The sequence below is a fragment of the Lycium barbarum genome, chromosome 9, assembly GCF_019175385.1.
Source record: "Lycium barbarum isolate Lr01 chromosome 9, ASM1917538v2, whole genome shotgun sequence".
NCBI classification, from domain to species: domain Eukaryota; kingdom Viridiplantae; phylum Streptophyta; class Magnoliopsida; order Solanales; family Solanaceae; genus Lycium; species Lycium barbarum.
In genome coordinates, this window is record NC_083345.1 from 5,834,075 (window position 1) to 5,856,690 (window position 22,616).

General features: G+C 33.1%; 1 protein-coding gene and 1 non-coding gene across 3 annotated transcripts; both read right to left on the bottom strand.

Moving 5' to 3' along the window:
- Positions 1 to 5,532: 5,532 nt before the first annotated feature.
- On the bottom strand, positions 5,533 to 5,613 carry TRNAL-AAG (transfer RNA leucine (anticodon AAG)). The gene has a single exon. It is a non-coding gene; the product is annotated as a tRNA-Leu (tRNA).
- A 2,288-nt stretch (positions 5,614 to 7,901) lies between these two features.
- On the bottom strand, positions 7,902 to 15,167 carry LOC132608871 (endonuclease III homolog 1, chloroplastic-like). Of its 2 annotated transcripts, none has more exons than XM_060322649.1 (10): positions 15,016 to 15,166; positions 14,145 to 14,242; positions 12,067 to 12,130; positions 11,675 to 11,793; positions 10,793 to 10,859; positions 9,516 to 9,607; positions 9,270 to 9,407; positions 9,092 to 9,196; positions 8,637 to 8,720; positions 7,902 to 8,369 (listed from the first exon to the last, which is right to left on the bottom strand). In XM_060322649.1, the coding sequence occupies exons 1-10, from the start codon at positions 15,131 to 15,133 to the stop codon at positions 8,253 to 8,255; spliced, it is 1,002 nt and encodes a 333-aa protein (XP_060178632.1). In that variant the 5' UTR covers positions 15,134 to 15,166; the 3' UTR covers positions 7,902 to 8,252. The 2 variants fall into 2 exon arrangements, with proteins under 2 accessions (XP_060178632.1, XP_060178633.1); XM_060322650.1 differs by having other exon boundaries at positions 8,260 to 8,392; positions 15,016 to 15,167.
- Between the last annotated feature and the right edge of the window lie 7,449 nt (positions 15,168 to 22,616).

Sequence of the window (22,616 nt, forward strand, 5' to 3'; positions counted from 1 at the left end):
ACACAAAAAAAAAATGTCTACTAGGTTGAAAACCCCGCAAGGGGCAGCCTAGGCAAAAGTTAGGACACAAAAAAAAAACTCATTTTTCTGAACTACGGTATGACTTGATCCTCTTCACCGAGGTACGTAGGCGCTTAGAGTTTTATTCTAAGTTCAGTCGCATGAGTAAAAAAAAAAAAAACGCATCCCCCTATGCGTTTTTCAAAATGAAGTTCGTCTGACCAGACGCATGGAGATCGTACATACAAGTATCCTTTTGCTTCAATTTGGACTTTCAGTAAATATCAGTAGTCCAATGAAGGCAAATCTCCATGACAAATGTGTTTCTCCAATGGAATGACTGTAATCTCTTAGCAAGTGGTTAAATCAAGGAGTTAAAGTCTGCAAGACCATTGGTCTCCAAATTGAAGGCCTCAAATCCGGTAACTCTTTGAGTTGAAGTCCAAAGCCATCGCAACTGCAAGGCGAAGCCTTCAAATATGTTAGTCTTCAAGCTAAAGTTTTAAATTCACCATGTCTGCAAGTTGAAGTCTTAAAATCCAGCAAGCCTTTAAGTTCAATCCTTCAAATCCGTCAAGTTTTCAAGTTGGATCTAAGGTGGATTTCCCAAATTTATCTGGGATGATCCAAAGGGTTTCCAACTTTGATTTTTGGAAACATATTATATTAGTAAGTCTAGTTTCCTAAGAATTTGGCGGCTCATGATTTTGATGTTCGTACCTCGAGATATGAATTTTCTCGACGAAACTGCGCAAATCTGAAACTATCGACGTTTTAGCATGTATTGTCAAATTCTTGAATTTATCTGGAACTATTCAGATTGTTGTTGGCTTTGATTTTTGGATATATGCTATATTTATGAGTCTAGTTTCTTGGGAATTTTGCGGCTCGTGATTTCAACGCTCCTACGTCGAGATATGAATTATTGTTGGCAAGACTGCTCGAATCTGAGAAATATTGGCGTTTCAGCATGTAGAGCCAAATTCTTGGATTTATCTGGGATGATATATATGTTTGTTGATATTGATTTTTTGATACATGCTATATTTATGAGTCTAGTTTCTTGAGAATTTTGCGGCTCGTGATTTCAACGCCCCTACGTCGAGATATGAATATTTTGGCGAGACTGCTTGAATCTGAGAAATATTGGCGTTTCAGCATGTAGAACCAAATTCTTGGATTTATCTGAATTGATCTATATGGGATTATACGACGAGCTAAGCATGGTAGCGCGGACGCAATATTGGCATGATGATGGTTTGGTGCTTGGAGTGACCACGTCTTAGATTGATAAAATGAAAAGTATTGAGGAATATTGCATTTATAGGTACTTCAAGCCTTGTCGTTCAAGTTTGATACTTTATATCTCCGACAAATCTTGGAAGTAGGGGGCATTTGTGGACAATGAAATTTTATTAAATTTAAACCCACAGAAAATTCGGATTATATTAAATTCAAGATATATGAGTCTAAAGAAATATTGTAGACTAGTATAGTTGGATTAATTATTTAAGTCCAATTAATACAAATTTAATTAATGGTCCAATTCTGTTGGGCTAATCCATCGATTTGGGCTGTAAATGATGAGCCCACTTTGTTAAGCCCAAGATGTCATCTTCCATGAGGCCCACTTTGGTGCCACGTGTCAAATGATGTGGCATGCCAAGTCAAAGAAAGGAGCCTATAGGGTCATGACACGTGTCAAAATGATGCAACATGCCTAGTCAAATCAAAGGTCAATGAGGATGCGCCACGTGTACAAGTGACATGTTCCGACCAATCAAATATCGACATGTCAGCTTAATTCTGATTGGTCGAAAGAAGCATGTCCTTATCACAACTCCTCCATCCTACAACTATAAATAGGGGTCTCATAATTCAGAAAAAAGGACAGAAATTTTAACAAGAAGCAAGAGAGAGCTCGTGGATCAAACGATGCGGATTTCTGTACAAGCTAAAAGCATTCAAGTATTTCTCTAGAAGTTCTAGAGATCTAGACGAAGATTCAAGATCAAGCTTCAAGCCCTTGAATCCAAATACAAGTTCAAGATCAAGACCACCAGATTCAAGATCAAGCTCAAAAGCCCTTGAATTCAAGTACAAGTCAAGATCAAATCCATCAAGTTCAAGAATAAGCTCAAAAGCCCTTGAAATTATTGTTGAAAAGACGAATCAGAGGAATCATAGAGATTGTAACACTCATATTCTGAAATCAAATACAAAGATTGTTGCGATATTTTCCTGTCTCGATTATTATTTTCTCGACGCGAATTTTATTGTCTACAAAATCAACCTTGTCCATCAGCTTATCGAACAATGTGATTGAGTTTGTTCAACATATTACTTTCATCATATGTAATATTATTACTTGGTTTGACTAATTTATAACTTATACAGTATTTATCATAGGAGATCATTTCTTTTTGACGTGGTGGATTAATTCTGAACATGCACAAGTTGTTAAAAGAGTTGGACCCAGTTAGCTGAGAAGGCTTTGAAATGGTAAGAAAGGCCAGGTTGATGGGTGATTGAAGAAGGAATGTTCTGGGTGACGCTTGGTATCTCACATGCAACTCATGTGAATTACTTCATTCTGTTATTTTTGTGGCTTTTACTAACGAACGCATGTAACTTGTTACTTTTGAGACATAACAAGGATGTATATTATTCACAATGATACTACAAGGATGTAGCTTGCTCCCTCCGCTCCATATTACTTGTCCATTTTTTCCGTGTTTTTTGACAAGAGATGATCAAATATTGTCTACAAAGCTGACTGTCAATATTGCTTGCGTCTTTGGAAAATTTTAGGGCCAATTACTTTTGGTAGAGAGTGTTGACTGTCTGGCATGTAGTAACTTTTATCAAAACCAGATCAGACGTGACGATATACTTTTTTTTTTTTTGAGGGTTTCGTTGTTGTAACCATTCGTTAAATTAAAAAGCAAACAAGAGCAAAGCAAGTCAAAGAGACCATAGAACAAAATGTTGAGTAGATCGTTAAACAGCAACTGATAAACAGATGCTATCAAAACTTTACGCCAACAAAGTGACACTAACAAAAGATAATGCAGCAACACAAAAATGAATTACAATTTCCATTAATTTCCCTATGCCATATTGGAGAAAATGTTTTTTTCTGATCTCTTATGTGTAAAAATGAACATCTCTTATAAAAGGATCATTAAAATAAAAAAATAAAATTATAAAAGGCCAAATGACAATTTCTCCCGCCATATTGCTTAATTTAACTCATTTGTGCCACATTAATATGAAAATATTACCTAGTACTCCAAGGTAAGGAGAGGAAATAAAATCTCTTGACCTCTTACAATTTGAGTAGAAGAAAATATCTTTTTCAGATCTCTTATGTATAAAAAATGAAGATTTATTGTAAAAAAAAAATCAAAAAACTAAAAAATATTTGTAAAGGGCAAAAAATCCATTTCTCCCAGTAGTTTTTTTTTTCTTTTTCTTTTTAAGTGTTGGAATGACATAGTCATATAGACGCCTAGGGCTACAGAACAGACCTAAATCTAATCTACGTCCTTTGCTCCAAAATATAGCTCAATTGAATTAGTGAAGTCGTTGGAAGATCGAATCATGTATAGGAGTTATATATGCTACTTGTGGAGCTGTTTCAGCTAGGGCTGGACACAATTCGGTTCAAACCGATAAAATCAACCGAACTGATTTTTTTTTAAATTCGGTTTCGATTTTTCAGTTTATTCGGCAGATTTCAGTTTTAATTTTCAAAAATTTTGTTATTCATTTCGATTTATGGTTTTCAAATATTTTAATTCGATTAACCGAAAAATCGAATTTATTAACAAGTCCATTTTTCCCCTAAACATAATACATTGGGTTTGGGTTCTGCCAAATACCTAATCCCGCAGCCCACAAATAGGCCCAAAATAAAATAACCAACCCAACTCCTATCTCTAACAATTACACCATTACAATGTACACAAGTCCACAACTTCCTACTCCAAAAATGATTATACCAGCCGCCTGCCAAATCTCTCTAGAAACTAGGGTTCTTCTTCAAAATACACACTCTGGCTCTCTGCTTATGCTCTTTATCCTCATCTTCATTAACTCAAAGGCAGAGTGCAGTGATTCATGCTCATTAGAAGCGCTGGTTTCTTATAAAGAACCATCAGTGCTACTTTGTTTGAGTTTGAATTCTTAAATACACATGTTATGTCCAAGAGATAATGGATCAAATTCTTCACTTCCCTATTTCTTTACTGGTGTAGTGGATGGGCAGATTTGGCACTATGCTAATTCAAGTAGTTACAATGTTTAAGAATTTAACATTGAGTGAAATCAGGTATTAAAGGATTTATATTAAAGAATTTAACCAAACCGAAAAACCAAACCAAAATAAATCGAACCGAAATTGCAAAAACTGAACTGAACCGAATTTAATTCAGTTTGGTTTCGGTTACCATTATTACCAAACCGAAAACCGAACCGAATTTCTTAAACTGAACCGAACCGACTGAATGCCCTATATCGGTACTTGTTCTTTCAATTGGCGTTCAATGAATTACGGTTTTCCATGTTGTATCCATGTTAAACCTAAATGTATGTCCATTGATTTATGGAAAACATAATCCAGTCCAGACAGGAGGAACCTTGTACAGAGAATTTTAAGGGTAACTTTTTTTAGAGTTTTATGTTTTATGATATAAATAGAATATTTATACTATCAAGTTTAAGTTGAACTACAACAACATATTACTCTAATATTAAGCATGATAAGACGACTTGCAAAGTAGTACTAGGATATAGAGTTAAGAGTTTCCATTTGCTTCATGAAATAGTTAAAATTGAATTAATTAGACTAGGCCTCATGTTTCCTTTTCCTTTCACGACCACTTATAACTCTACTTATATTATACTACTTAATTACTCCCTCCGCTCCATAATAAATGGTTCTTTTAGCTTATGTACACCCCTTAAGAAATTGCTTATTCCTAAAAAATTAGTAGTATTTTTACTAACTTAACTCTAAGTATTCTTGAAAAAGAAAAGGTAACTAATGAATCTTGATTCTTTAACTAAGGTCAATTTTGGAAAAATCTGTCCAAAGTATTCTTGAAATCCTAAAGCGTCACTTATTTTGAAAAAAAAAAATTGAAAAGCGTAAAAAATTACTTATTATGAAACGGAGAGACTACCGTTCAATCGCATATAATCGCGCCTGCATAAGAGGACAACAACAATCCAAATATATCTAATATGAAATTAGTCAATTAACTAAATGATACATAAGTTACCTTGAATAGTAATTGTATCAGATGTCAAGAACTTTTTTTTTTTAAGCTAAAAGGAAAGAGCCAAAATTACCCCCGGAACTTTGGAAAATAGTGACCCCATAGTATAACGGTAAGGGTATAATTGACCCTAAAGTATAACGAAGGGTATGAATGAACTATTTCTCAAAGTTCAAGGGTAATTTTGGCCCTTTTCCGTTGTTCTAAAATATTTCCGTTGCCGGGACTTGAACCCGGGCAACATTGTTTATGTTGAGAGTGAGATTTGAACCCACGCCCTTTCGGACTAGAACCTTAATCTGATGCCTTAGACCAACTCGGCCATCTCAACACGTGATTATCAGATGTCAAGGACTATGATAAACGTTAAATTTTTTTTTTCTCTAATAAAACTTACAAATACTCAAGCATAATATCTTCTGCCTCTGGTTCTAAGTAGGAATGACTGAACTCGCTCAAATAAATACTATACAAAATAGTGTGGTCAACTATCCTTTTAGCTCAACTTGACATTTATCATTAGAACTAGCCATATATGCCCATGCGATACACGGGCCGAACATATTTATTCACTTTAATTAGCTTGTCTTTAAGATTTGTATTTTGTAAATAATTTTTAAAAATTTATCGTAGTCATGACAATGAAAGTTGTTCATCAATGTGAAAAAAAAATTAGTAAAGAAGTTGAGGGAAAATTAATATTTTGATTTTGATTTTTTCTTTTAAATTGTTTAATATCTTATATGTATACCGACAAGTTGATATTCATCTCAATCAATTAACTGTTCAGATCCAACATAAGAGCTATTGTTGTATATATTGGATTTTTTAAAAGCAAAACTAATAAAATATTTTTATTAAATTAATTAAAAAATATGAGGAAATAAATGTATCGGATAATTAAAATTGAAGTGCATACGTCTATGGAATAAATATTAAGTATTATGACATATTTAAATCACCAAATTTTAATTCCGAAATGAAAATATAAAGTAATACATCTTATAAATATAAAAAAACAATAATCAGATAATGCAAAGGAGAGTAAGATAAGTAAAGTATTGACAAAGAAGGAAAATGAGTTTTTCTTTTTTCTTAATACTTTAAACGTGAAAAAAGGACGAACTATAGCAATGTAAATTTGTACTAAAAGTTATATAAATGGCACACTTTAACTAACTACTTTTTTATCCCACTTAGACGTTTGTTATAGTCTCTCTCCAATAGACTATTTTCAAAAATATTTATTAGAAAGGATTAATTTTATTTTGGTTTTATAAATGAACAAGTAATTTCGACACACACATATTATATTTTTCAACAACGCGAAAAGTCAAGAGTGAACAAGTAAAAGTGCACGGAGGAAATAAATGTGTCGGAGAATTAAAATTGAAGTGCATACGTCTATGCAATAAATATTAAGTACTATGATATTTTAGAAATGTCCAAGTGGGATTAAAAAATAATTGGGTAAAATGTACAAGTTATATAGCTTATGGTACAAGCATTCATTGCGTGTACAATTTGTTAAGCTTTTGGTACAAGTTTGGGAAACTGTGTTCGTACCCCCAAGTCACTTATATATATTAGAAAAGAAATATGGGAAGAAAATAAATATTCAGCAAAAACGTGAAAAGTCAAAAGTGAACAAGTAAAAGTGCACGGAGGAAATAAACACGTGTCAGAGAATAAATAGAAGTGCACACGTTTATACATGAGAAAAGAATAAATATTCAATACTATGACATATATCAACATGAGATTTATTAATTCTTAAAGAATGTGAAAAGTCAAAAGTGAACATATTAAAGTGCACGGAATAAATTTGTGTAGGAGAATTAAAATTTGAAGTGCATACGTTTATACATGAGAAGAGAATAAATATTAAGTACTATGACATATGTCTACGTGAGATATAAAAATAGTTGGATAAAGTGTACAAGTTATATAACTCATGGTACAAGCATTCATTGCGTGTACAATTTGTGAAGCTCATGGGAAGAAAATAAATATTCCGCAAAAACATGAAAAGTCAAAAGTGAACAAGTAAAAATGCACGGAGGAAATAAAAATGTATCGGAGAATTAAAATAGAAATGCACGTGTATACATGAGAAGAGAATAAATATTCAGTATTATAGCATGTATCCACATAGGATTTATCAATTCTTAAAGAATGTGAAAAGTCAAAAGTGAACATATTAAAGTGCACGGATGAAATAAATTTGTGTAGGAGAATTAAAATTGAACTGCATATGTCTATAAATGAGAAGAGAATAAGAGTCTGTTTGGATGAGCTTATGCCTATAAGTTGTTTGCAGCTTATAAGCTAAAATAAATAAATTGGGGTAGTCTAACTTATTTTTTTTTGGCTTATTAGTTGTTTTCAGCTTATAAGCTGCTTTAGATAATCTAAGTCAAATGGACCCAATTATTTTTGTGAACTTATTTTAAGCACAAATGACTTTAAGCTCAAACACTCAAAAAAACTAAAAACAGCTTATAAGCAACAAAAAAGCTAAAAACAGCTTATAAGCAACTTATAAGCCAATCCAAACGGGCTCTAAATATTCAGCTAGAATACGAAAAGTCAAAAGTGAACAAGTAAAAATGCACGGAAAAAATAAATGTGTCGAAGAATTAAATTTGAAGTGCATACGTCTGTACATGAGAAGGGAATAAATATTAAATACTATGATATATGTCTACGTGGGAGATAAAAATAGTTGGATAAAGTGTACAACTTATATAGCTCATGGTACAAGCATTCCTTGCGTGTATTTTGTGAAGCTCATTGTACAAGTGGGGGCAGTTGTGTTCGTACCCCCACCGCACTTAAGCATTCATTGCGTGTACAATTTGTGAAGCTCATTGTACAAGTGGGGGCAGCTGTGTTCGTACCCCCACCGCACTTGTATATAATGTAAAAATAGAACTTGAAAATTGGATCACTTTGCAGCTAACAACCTTGTCAAAGTTTCTTCTTGGGGCTTGATATCTCCTTAAATGCCGATGGACAGAGTTCACTTACCGTGCATTTTGCACAGCGAGGTCTCAGAGGAGTACATATGGTCTGTCCAAAGCCTACCTGTAAAGGCCATAGCCACAAAACTGAAGCAAGAATAACCAGAGGGGAGAGAAAATTCATCTTCAGTTGAGCTATCCTCACTCTGAGTAGTCCAATTTTGGAGGCACAGTTAGTTTTTGAAAATTTGTTGTAAAAGTAAGTCAAATGTACCTTTTTGATAAATGATTATTTGGAGAAATATTAAAGACGAGTAAAAGTAGTTTCTATTCTGGAGATTGGATATGATGATCAACTATGCTTCAGAGAAAGAATGAAGGGAAAACGTACCAAAAGCAAATTAATGGAAACCCATTCTTCTTTTGGAAGCCATTGCTGCAAGGAGACCCTAGTCTCTTCGGGGGATCTTGTTCCCTGACAGAGTAAAACAAGTAGGAACGGAGTGCTGTGAGTATATTTTCTAAGAAAATTATTGGTTTCAATCTAAACATATCGTTATTATGCATTTCTCACATCTGACTAAGTGGGAACGGTAACATTTGAAATCAGGAGCTGTTAAATGTTCCATTTTTTTTTTTTTACGAAGGGAGTAATTTATTAACGAAGAGGAAATCGTACACCAAAAAGTAGAGAAACCTACACCAAATATTATCTTCTACAAAAGATACCCAATCTTCTATACAAATAGGGATATCATCAGTACACCAAAAAGCAAAGCGTCACAAGAGGCTATTTTTCAACTTTACAAAGTGATAGTCAACCCCTTCAAATAGAATTAAGCATACCTGCTTTGTTCCAGGCCGTGAGACCCAACCAAGCCGATTGCTAACACGATGCACGTGGGTGTCTACACAAATCCCTTCAACTTTGTTCCATGCCATAATCATAACCTAAAGGAAAATGCTATTTTGAATAACTTAGAAATGTGCAGTGAAAGGAAAATGACAGAAGCATACTTCCTACCAAGTGAGCTATCTTCGGACCAACACCTGGAAGTAGAAGCAACTCGTCCACTGAACTAGGAATGTCTCCATCATATTTAGAGATACATATCTTTGCAACTTGTTTTAGGTGCTTAGCCTTTCTTGTGTAAAATCCAACCTGACAATAAAAGTTGTCAAGTCATTCGGAGTGAGGGCAAATGACAAATCTTTTTGGGACTAAAGTGAATAAAGTAAAATCATTAAACTGACATCACTGAGCACATACCGGGTATATCAAGCTCTTTATGGTGTCTTCATCAGCTTTATCCATTGCGCCAGCACTCAGCAAACCATTTTCGAGGAGCCGTTGAGTCGCTTCTGCAGATTCAGAGGACATCATTACATATCAATAGGAAGTCAGAGAAGAATATCACAGCCTCAAAGAATTGCGGAACACTTTCAATGGAACAGATTAATGTCTGACTTCAAGTAATCATCTCCTCAAAAGATGGATGTGAGATAGCTTCTTGAAATCATCTTTTTCTGCTACTCATATATTGGTATTCTCCTAGTTATCCCATTTTGATAAACTTGTTTTTTATGACAAGTTATTCTATGAGGATGCGGGCGTAACGGAGTGGACAAGATTGGAGTGCCTCCGTGGTGGACAAGACGGGGAAGCGAGACTGAGATGGTTCACGCATTTGAAGAGGAGGAGCATAGATGCCCCAATGAGGAGGTGTGAGAGGTTGGCAGTGATAGGTCTATGGAGAGGTAGAGGTAGACCGAGGAGGAACTAGGAAAGGTGATTAGACAGGACATGACACGGATGGAGGTCAAGGATTAGGGTAGAAGCTTAGTAGGTAGTTGAGCAATTTCTCTCTTTTGGAGAGCATGGTTCTAGCTTAGAGTACCTTATCTGCCGCCTCTTCTCCTTACCAATATTATTAGTATTATTATTCTATCTTTATTTTATTCTTTAAATTTATTACTACCGTTGTTTCTTCTACTTTGGCTATCTTTACTATTTTTGTTGTCAATACTATCTTCTCTTCGATATTTTTATCATAGCTTCTTACCCTTATATTTCTCAAACTTCCTTTGAACAACGCTTTTCTTGAGCCGAGGGTCTATCAGAAACAACCTCTCTACCCTGTAAAGGTAGGGATAAGGTCCGGGTACAACCCACCCTCCCCAGACCCCACTTGTGGGATCACAACGGTATGATGCGGAGGGCGTAGCAGAACTGGGTGTATCAAACAGAAGTCACTAGCTACAAAAGCAAGGAGTTTGCTACACTCGGTAAAAAGATCTCCGATGAACTATAAGATCAAGATGATCTTGATGACAAAAATAAATAGAATTTAGGTAGTAAGATGACAGAAATATCAGAGTAATCTCTAAGATAGGAAGAGGAAAACATATCTGGATAGGTTACTAACTCATTCCAAAGACACAACCTATCACAAAGAGAACATGAATGTAGTCCTATAAAGAGATAATCACGTTATTAACAAGCATCATATAGCTGAAACTTCCAACACTAGTAATCTCAACACTTGCCATGTGTAACATGACCCTTTGTCTGGCTTGATAACAATGACCCAACCAGTTCAGCAAATCTTCTTTCCTGATGAGATTGTGAACAGAAAAAGTGAAGAAGAAAATAGTAATCAACATCAGCATCCATGCACACCCTTCCAGCAACTACAAAATAACTAAGTTGTAAAGATCAAAAATGTATAACATCCTATCAGAAGTGTTAAATTATTATACGAGCTTACTCGTAAAAAAAGTAAAAGGACACTTTCGTTCTTAACTTATTTTTATATATGAGCACTCAATTCTAGATTACATTTTAGAGAACTTTCATCATTTATTTTTCAATTTCTCTCATTGGATGTTATATCTCGCCTTTCCCTTATTTAGATGTAAAAGTGTCCTTCCCACAAGACCATCTTGTCAAGGAAAAGCCTAAAAGCAATAAGCTGAATTTGTTGCCACAGAGGACTCTAGTGTCTTTAGATGCTAGAAAATCACCTCCTTGCTTGATAACTAGGGGTCGGTTGATTGCTGGTTAAAGTTATGCAGGTGTTCGTAATGCAGGAATTAGTTATGCAGGGTTTAATTATGCATGTATTAGTTACTCCATCTTCTATCATGCATAAAATAATACATAGATTCCCCCATAACTTATACATGTATTAGTTATGCGGGATTCTAAATCTCTAACCAAACACCGTATTTGGCGTGTTGAATTTTATACATAGCAAAAGAATGCTACCAAACATGGTACAAGCTATGCAGGTTTTCAATACATGAAAATCACCCCCTAACCAGCAACCAAACAACCCCTAAATTTAGTTAACACTTTTTAGGGAAAATACAATACAGTCAAAGAAGACAATCACTAACCAAACGTCAAATCTGCAAAGATGTATGCACCTTAGGTTGAAGAGAAGTCATCCCTTCATCCGGGTCAATGGAGTCCACAGGCGCATGTTCTGATGATCTCATTCTGCGTATCCCTTCAATGACCCTTTCCCAGTTGGCAGGACGTTGAACTGCATCAAATTTGCCATATTTTAGTCTTCAAATTTGCCATATCTTAGTCTTACTATCCATAAAGTTTGTTAAGCATGAGAACTATCCTCAATGATTAACAAAAAAAAAAAAAAAAAAAAAAGCAGTTGCAAACAAATAAGAGAGCTAAGTCCTTTTTCTTTCAACAGCAGAATCTACATGGAGATATATCGTGCAACGTTCAATATCAATATGAAAACTGGAACAGCAGAAAGATAAAAGATAAGGAAACAGAAATAGTCCTTGGTACTCACTTGACCGAGAATAAATATTGTCACTTTTATTTGCAAAATCTTCAATGTCTGGATGCCTGAGAAACTGCAATAAGTTGAAAAAACACATGATTTGTTTTTACTCTTGCAACCTCAAGAACCAAGGATCTATAGTAACCGATATTTAAAATAGACTGTGAAGTACATAGACCACAGAAAAAATTTCTCTTTCGCGAAATGATCTTTCCCAGTTTTTCTTTTTGAGAATATAACAAAATAATCTTAAAGTCAAACCTTGTAATAATTACTTCAATTTTAATAATGTGCTTGATCACTCTCGTAGGTCATTCCAATCTTTCGGAAGCAAAGTTGGACAATCAAATTGGATTGAGTGTACAATTAAATTGTGCGAAGAGATGGAGCTAAAAGTCATAATCCAGGAGCTCTTAAGATGCTCGCTTTCACCCCATGTTACATGGACTCGATTGAGTATTAGAACGGACAGGCATAAGATACAGGTAGGTTCACATTTTTTTTTTGTTTTTAGTGTATCATGTAGGATCCATATAAAGTTCCCGTACCTACTTCAAAACACTTCTTTTTTTTTGAGAAGGGAGGAAAAAGAAAACCCTAATAAACCCTTTCAATAGCCACATTTAATATTAATGTGAAGCTAGAACGATGAGACACCGGTATGTCAAGGAAAGATGAAGAGACCACCTAATAAACCCTTTACTAGTATGTTCTATCAGTAATGCTCGTTTTCTGTTAACAACTTTTCGTATCAACCTATTTTTCTCTTTATAGCATGCTGCTTTAAAGTTTTAATCTATTCAGCGGGAAGTCCAGATGGATTGAGGTCACAAGGTGCTGCTAGTTCCACTGAATAGCCAAAAGGAATATAACATTCTAAACCGACATAGGAAGCAATATGCAAACTTCTATTGCTACTTCCATCTAAAATCTTCCCTTTTTTCGCATAGACAAAATAACATTTCACATAACGTTTGACATAGTTTAGATTGAAAATCCATATCCTTACTATTTGGCCTTCCACATCATCTTATGCAAGATCATTTTCTTAGTCGATCTTGAAAAACCTGAAGATTTCTGAAATATCCATCAGTATTGACTACTGTCTAAACCACTACCATAAGCTTCTAATATACTGATAGTAGGACCGTATAGCAGAAACAAGATTTCAAGATGACAAAGGAGAGAATTGTCAGTCCTCCAGGAAAGTTACTTGGAGATATCATAACTTCTTTAGTTCTATAGTATACAGTGAATTCTATCACCGGAGATTATCATTAGAGTAATTAATCTTAAATAGCCGCCCACCAAAAAGAATAGGCGGCAGATGTATAATAGTATGTATTTAAGTGTGTAACCATGTGTAATATGTGTATATCGGCTAGCGGCTATAAATATTTTTGCCCAAGCGGCCAAATGTGTAACTTCCCCTTACATCCCCAGAATATTCTACAGTTACATTACACGCTCAAAAGGTTTCCCCTCAAATTCAAAACCTTTTTGAGGGAATAAAAATCTAGTCTTTTCTATAATGCAACAAATTAATGCTCAATCAAGCCAGTAAGCCCCTCAGGTGAAACCTCAACTGAATTGTACTCATTTCAAGAATTCCCAAGGAGAGGGCCACTGAATGGTTAACTCACTTGATCCCAAGACAACATAATACATTGCACTCACAAGAGTAGGTAGATGCCGAGGCGGATTTAATACATAAGTTATGAGTTCATCCAAATCCAATATTTTGGCTCAAACCACATATACGTGCAAAAATATTCGTACAAATAATAGATTTCGGACCCAGTAAGTCGAATGAATTGTGGTAAATTTGAGAAGTCGAATCAGTAATGTTCAAGTTTTGGATCCAACCTCTGTATGCATATTAGCTTGTCTATGTAACAACATTCTAACAAATATCGTTGATCTACTTCAGAGTGGCTCCCAATCAAGCTAAATTTTCTCACACAAATTTCATCAGAAACATGATAAGACCAAGCAGCATTACGGAATTAAACTTTTGCAAGATAAAAGAATGATCATAATCATAAACAAATGGAATCTCCATTTTTTAGGAGAAGAAATTACCATACTTTTTCATCTGGAGATTCTGTCTTAACCTCTTTGGCTATAATTTCCACTCTCCTTTTTCTCACTCTCTTCTTAGGAACAATGCCAACAACTTCAGAACCTAAAATTAACGGTTGTTTGATGACTACATAAACCCTTCATTCCAATAAGACATACCACAAAAGAAAAAAACAAAACTCTTCTTTACAAGGCAAAAAGAAACACATTCAAGCTGAAATTCTTCAAGGTTCAATACCAGAAACTAATTATACTTTGACAATTAGCAAGAAAATGTCCACATTCAGGAAAAAAATTACACCTTTAAGCTGAATTTTAAGCACCCTTTTGACCATAAAAAATATTTATACACTTTTTTTTTGGAATAATTTTACACTTTCTTTTAAAATATGTATATGGCCAAGAAAATTACAAATTGAACTTGAAGTTGGATTCCAAAATTTGAAAAACAACTTATAACCTGTTTTCCAACTCTATCTTCGTAATTCCAAATAAAATGCTCTATTCTCTCATTTGCAAAAAGTATAACCTGTTTGGCCATGAAAATTCGAAATAAATACCTGTTTTCAATTTTTCACTTTCGGTACATTCAAAGAACCAAATATATTTTTGCAAAAATTATAACCAAACAACTTCAAAAATTCTAAATAAAGTGAAAAATATTTGGTTTCTATGACCAAACGCCTACTTAATATTTAGCTTTAAAAAAACGTCGGCATTCAGGTAAAAAGATTGTTTAAGCTGAATTTTAAGGTTAAAACTTGAAATTAGATGTTAAAAGTTCAAGATTTAAATAACAAACATAAAGGAACATTATACAGAGAAAACAACATATTCTTGCAAGAATTTTAAAAGCTATTTTTCATTTTTGGGCACCTGGGTTTTGCATCACATGATTTTGTCGTGCTTTTGGCATTGCTGTAAAGGAAATGAATCGAATTGGAAATGGAAGTGAAGAGGGATATGCAGTGTGTCTAAGAAAAGAGCGTGACATTTTTGGAGGGACTGGCCTTGGTTTAAGCCACGTCTCTTTTATTGAAAAGTTAGAAATTGCATTTCTTAATTCTGTTAGGGCAGTTAGGCTCTACCTTGTTGGCATCATTTAAGTCGTACAAAAATTATAAAACCAGTCCGTTATATTTTGTGTTGTGTATCATTTAAAATAATTCTATATATATATATATATATATATGCTCGAGCAGTTTTAGTTCTTTTCTTGTGATTTACATTATACTAGATTTAAGACTAGATGATGAAAGTACGTGCTAGCACGGCCCCAACACAAAATATTGTACTATACTTTTCTTTTTAGTCTGTCTTAAAAAAAAAATTATGTTTAGAAATCATTTAATTTGAAATTTTCCCTTTTACCTTTAATGAAATGATTTAAATCTACACAAATATTTATGACTTGTTTTAGACCACAAGTTTCAAAGATCTTTCTTTTTTGTTTTAAACTTCGTGCCTAATCAAACTATGTCACATAAATTAGGACAGAGAGAGTACCTTTTAGTAATATAATTATGGAATTTTTATTATAGAAAGTATTATAATTCAATTAATTAAAAATATCAATAAATTATTTTACTTAGTCTGCTTCTCCCATATATGACTTTCCTGATTTGGTTCTACAATTGAAAAGATTTGAAATACACCTTCTCCTACCGAATTTCATGCCATCATCTCTTTCTACTCAACAATACTGAAAAGCGCTTTCATATGTTAGCATCTGTTGTAGTCTTAAATTTTTAAGTATAGACCAACTTCATTATTTTAAGAAAATATGTGTATACGTATGTGTCTAAACTTATACCCAAAGGTCTAAGTTTTAAATCTTTTGGTTTTATGATTTCTTTAGCGGTTTTTGTGTTCAATTTAAATCGTTATTTCTTTTTTCCTGAATTTCTCTTCTTTAAATTTTTTCTAAGCGTGCCTTTACTATTTTCTGAACTTATTATCATTATGTAAATGTACTTTTTTTTTTTTTTTGCAATTGTCTCCTACTTCTTCACGTGGACCCCACCTTTTTTTTTTTTTTTGGTAATTGTTTCCTAATTCTTCACGTGAACCCCACCTTATTTTTTTTAATTACTATTATAGAAGAGTGGGTTGACGACCAAACCCACTCTTCTATAATAGTAGATAGAAAAATGATAGTTTTATAAATTTAAGGGATAATGTTACGAGAGTCCTCAAGTTTGGCTTTGTAACACTAACCTGCCTCATAGTTTACAGAAAAGGGTCAAATACCCCTCGTTATACTTTCGGTCCAAATATGCCCCTTTCATTATACTTTGCCACAAATTTGACCTTAATTTTGACGGAGGGACACGTGTCAAGCTTAGAATAAAATGATCCAACCCCAATTTAATTAAATGATTTCTTTAAAATTCCACCTATTTAACCTGACCCATTTTCTTTTCTTTTCATCTTCTTCTCTTTTCAATACCTGAAGCTTCAAACCTTCTTCTTTCATGATATTTTTATAAATTTAAAGCATAATTTTAGAAAAGTCCCCCTAAATTTGGCTTCCTAATACTAATCTACCTCATAGTTTACAATATTATGCTTATCTCCCTTGTTTTAATTTTTTTTTTTTGTAACCATTCTATTAACTTATTTATCATAATAAATATAAAAAAAACAAAAGTTGACGAATTTAAACTTTACTAATATGTACTCTTTTATTTAACAAATTCTTTAAGAATGAAAATCTAAATAGACTCCTCGATGTTCAAAAGTTTCTCATAATAGTACTTTTTAAGTGCTGAAAGTTATTTTATAAATAAGCACTTACGTATTTAGATATAAGTGTTTAAAGGGTTTTTAGAAGTAAGGGTAGTATTAAAATTAACAAAAAATATAAGGGAGAAAAGGGTAAAGTTGTTGGTCAAACCAAAATGGTTTTTAAGCCAAAAAAAAATGTTGGGGTTGAGCAACTTCTTGATTTTGGCATATTTTAAGCATTTTTTAACTTAATTTAAGTTGTTTTCTATTTTACCAAACACTCAAATAAGTTAAAAAAAAAGGCTTATAAGCTGATTTGACCAACTTATAAGCCAATCCAAAACGGGCTCTTACTCCATGCTTCCCAAATTTTGGGGTCTTAGTTTGATTAGGTAGGGAGTTTAAGAAATAAAGAGAAAGTTTTGAATTTTATGATTCTAAACTAAATATGTGTATGATGTACTAAAATATTATTTGAATTTTGTAATTATAAACTTACTTATTAAATATAGAAAGAGACACTCTTTTCAAAACCGACCAAAAAAAAAAGTAAGACATTAGAATTGGGATGAAGGAAGAAATAAAGAAACACAAAGAAAAGAAGTAGAGGAGAATATGGTGGGTAAATTTCATAAATTATAATATAATTATGATGTTTTTTCATCAAAGTCATAAACTATGTTTTCAAACAAAAAAAATCATAAACTTTTTTCTACTCTACACTATATTTCAACTTTTTATTTTATTTTGAGTCTTATAAACAGAGACCTGATTAAAAGAAGACTAACCCGATCCGATCGACTTAATTTTTGAAAAATATAATGTGTGTGTATATATATATTGGAAAGCTTTATACTTTGCTGGATAGTAAGAAATCAAACTTTATGGAGTAATAGTTACTACAACTAGTTAGTAATCCATCAGAAGGTTTAATCAACGAAGTAATAATTCTGTGATAAATTCTTGCCAATTCATTGACTCCTTTAGTTGTTTGATTTAGGAGTTATTTTCTTGGAGTATTTTCATGATATTCTGAGGTAAAAAAATAGGAAAAGAAAAGGTATATGAATAAGAAGATATATACTCAGAACCAGAAAGCTCTGGAGACAATAATCACTATTAGTTTGGATGAAAATATGGTTGCAAATTTGAGAGAGAATTTGGACGGTGATTTTCAAAAGATGTGTAGGATATGCCATTTAAATACATTTTGAGGTGTAAGAAAGTATTGATGGATTATCACTCGTCGGAATGATTATATGATATAAAATATTTTCTCTTTAATAAATTCTATATGGTGCCATTAAATACAAAAAATTAATCCACTCAGTAAGTTTTGAATATTAGATTACTATAAGAAAAGGAAAAAACTTTAAATATCTTCTTTTCTTTTCTTTTCTTTTCTTTTCTTTTTTCAATTTATTCTCACCCTTGTCTAAATGATTATTACGAGAAAGAATAGGAATGAATAATTGATTAATTGCCGTGACAGAAGATAATATACTCGAAATTTTGAATCAATTAACTTCACTATTCGAATTATGATATTTGAAAGACCTAATTAATTCCTCGATGTTCAAGAAATAATGAGTTTATATATTGAGAATCTCGTCAAAATGTGTGACCATCTAAAGAGAGCATACTTTATTTATTTACTTATATTTTTTTAAAACTATTTTTCATGAGTTATCTTTTAGATTATATTGGGGTGGATGATGATAAGACCCAAATTCAAACTATCTTATTGGAGTATTGCGATTAGTTGTTTTATCATTTAAATGTTTGCAAATTTGCTTAAGCTAGCATGCAAGTAACTCATAGAAGAATATTTAAGTTACACTGTGAGTTTATCTTAAGTAACATGTTATAGAAGATTGTTTTGCATTTTTTAAGGTTACCATTTAACCTTTGTACGGAGAATTAGTACTCCGTACAAATGTGAATTCAGAATTTAAAATTTGTGGATCCTACCATGGCTTCAAGTTAATATATGATACATATAGAGTATGAATAAAATTTAACGAATTTCCGTAAATCAATATACTGCACTCTAAATCGCCTCTCGTACTCCCCATCGAAAACATCATGTAATTCCAACACCGTTACATCACCATATCATTAAAATTCCAACACCTTTATATCATAATGTCATTATCTTATTAACAACGATAATAACATTTTAGCAACAAAAAGACAAAAACATCGAAAATGGTAGTTAGGCTTAGGGGCTGGGCATAAATCCGAAAATCGAAAAACCGGACCGAACTGAATTAATTCGGTTCTTTGGTTTGGTTTCGATTTTATTTTTTTCTAAAAAATCGGTTTTCGGTTCAGTTTTCGGTTTTCAAGTCCCGGTTTTCGATTTAACCGAAGAACCGAACTTGTATTACTTGAGTTCAAATATAATACTCAGGTAACCTGCTGGCGTCGATGTTGAGAAACTTGACCTGAGCTCAATAAGATCTGTCAAGGCGTTTGCTGATAATTGCAAAGTACTTAACCTTTCTCTCAACATCTTAATGTAATTGCTTGATTTCTATGTTTCTCCAGTTCTACCTTATTGTTTGCCTAAAGGTCTCTTCTTTTAGTTCCCCAGCAACATTTGGAGTCATAATGAATTTTTAGTTAACTTAAACTTAGTCTTGTCACTATATTGAAGGACACTTGCCGTTAAAATTGAAAAGAAAAAAAAAAAAAAACAATACCGAAGAACAGAATCGAAAAAATCGAACCAAACCGAATTAATTCGGTTCGGTATTTGGTACACACTTTTGAAAAACCGAAAACCGAACCGAAGTTCAAAAAAACCGAACCGAAGAATCGAATGCCGACCCAATTTAGGCTAATTCTTGTTGCTTTATGACAGTGGCCCAACTCTGAATCGCATTTCATATTTTTCATTTTCCCTTTTTGGGCATCAATTAGCAATTTCTTGTACATTAGTTCATTAGAAATATTGTCACTCAATGAAACTAAATCCCACTAATTTATGTCATTTTACTTAATCAAAGGAATCATTTGTTTGGACCACTCAAGAAGAGATATTTATCTTTTTATATACTTTGCTTTTTTCCTGCGTAATCCTTATGTCGCCTTTGCATCTTTTTCTTTTATTATCACTTTTAAAGCACAAAGTGGAAGCTTCTGTATTCGATTTTCTCCATAAGTAATTACTAAAGATGTTTATTTGTTTACTACTTTTATATAAAGAATTAACCTAAATAGACGTCCATCCAATCACTTAACTAAAAACAACTGAAAGATGTATAGTATATATGTATATTGAAGGAAATAAAAATACTCAAAGGAATAATATAAGCACGAGCGGAAGACTCAACAATGGCTATATAGAAGAAATTTATCAAATTAGAGAGAGAAGGTAGGAGACTTTACTTAATAACTCAAAACTCTTGAATCTCACTACAATGAAAATATGTGACATAGCATCCCTATTTATAATACTAGAAATCAAAATAGACTAGGACTAGAAAATCCATTCCAATATGAACTAGACAAATAAATCCTAACTAAGTATGAATTAAATAAATACCAAATACCAATCCTAAACAACTTTGGATTAGTAATCTTGGTTTAATTCCAACATAGCCTCCCTTAAACCAAGATCTTCAAACTTGAGCATGCCATTAACAATATCATATCTTGTAGAAGTCAACCTCCTTAGACTCTCAAACAATTTCCTGAAGTACGTAGCATCAACAAACTTGTGAGTGCCATCTTTAGTCAGCTTCAGTTTCTCTTCAAAAAGATTCAAAGTTAATTTGGCTTTCTCCATCTTCAAAATATCATGAGCATATTTGTTCTTCTTTTTGTATCCTTCAGTAACTCGCCTAGATTTAAAATCATCTGCTTCTTCACTTGATTTGTACTTGGTCTTGTGTGCCCATCCGACTAAAAGTCTCCTACCTTCTCTCTCTAGTTTGATGAATTTCTTCTAAATAGCCATTGTTGAGTCTTCCGCTTGTCCTTATATTATTCCTTTGAGTATTTTTATTTCCTTCAAATTGGTATCAGAGCCTGTGTGAGATCCGATCAAAGCCTCGTGTGAGATCCGACATATATAAAAGAATATGAATATTCTATATTTACCAGATTGTCTCATTTTTGTGTTTGATGGAAAAAATAATTTTGAGAGTTGGTATCAACAGATGAAGAATTTCTTCAATGTTGTTGGACTATGGTCCATTATTGATGAAGGGTTCGTGAAAACCCCAGAAGGCACAACATTGATTGGTGAAGCAGCTACACAATTGGAGAAAAATATGCAATTGAATTATATGGCATTCTACTACCTCAATTGCAAAGTCCGATTACATGTATATAACAAATATTTGCATGCAAAATCAGCAAACGAAGCTTGGACAATATTGGTGAAATCATATAGGCGTGCTGCAGATGTGAAGAGAGAGAAACTTCAAGAGCTTTGGAGACAGTATGAGTTGGTCCAGATGAAGCCAACAGAATCTGTCAAAGAATTTTTTGTAAGAATTACAGAAATTATTAATGATATGAAAATCAACGGAGAAGAATTGGAAGAAGTTAAAGTTGTTGAAAAGATATTGCGGTCTCTAAGATTAGAATTTCACATTAAGAAAACAGTTATTGAGGCAACTCAGGATCTTAATACGTTGAGAGTTGATGATCTAGAAGATGAATTGGTGGCATATGAGATGTCATTGAATCGGCAAACACGTGATATAGTGGATGAGGCATTGCAAACAAAGGATGAACCAAACGGTAAAGAAGAGTCATCGAATCTGACAGAAATAAATGAAGAAGGCCAGAATTCAGAAATTACGAAGAAAAGAAGAGAAGGTAGAGGTAACTTTTGTTGTGGTACTAATGTCTTTGATTGTAATGCAGAATCCAATAATGTTCAAATTGATTTGTTAATGTTTTCTGGGATAGCTAAAAAGGATAATTTGATTCGAACTGATGCTCTTTCGGTAGAGGCTCCTAGTGTTTTAAGTAATGAAATATGTAATAGACATGATTGGTCTATACAATGTGGGGCTATTGAAAAAGGAATAGAAGTACCCGTCATTATCACACAAGAAAAAAATGTTTGAAGGTATTGAAGGCGAATCTAGTGATGAAAGAAGCAAAAGAGTTCATCAAGAGCAGTTTTTGATGATCTACCCAAAATTAAAGCCAAAATAATTAAGGGTCCAGATCCACAATTGACGTGCATGATTCTGGATATTGAAGACGCAATCAATTTTGAACCATTATCTGAGATTGTATATTTTGAGGAGCTTGAAGAAAAATTATTTGTTGATGATACTGCTTTACCACCTATTGAAAGGTCAACCAGAGTCGGATGGGCACACAAGGCTTTGAACGGATCACATGTAGGCTTTGATCGGATCTCTCATAGGCTCTGATACCAATTTGAAGGAAATAAAAATACTCAAAGGAATAATATAAACACAAGCGGAAGACTCAACAATGGCTATATAGAAGAAATATATCAAACTAGAGAGAGAAGGTAGGAGACTTTACTTAATAATTTAAAACTCTTGAATCTCACTACAATGAAAATATGTGGCATATCATCCCTATTTATAATACTAGAAATCAAAATAGACTAGGACTAGAAAACCCATTCCAATATAAACTAGACAAATAAATCCTAACTAAGTATGAATTAAATAAACACCAAATACCAATCCTAAACAACTTTGGATTAGTAATCTTGGTTTAATTCCAACATATATTCAGTGAATAATTTA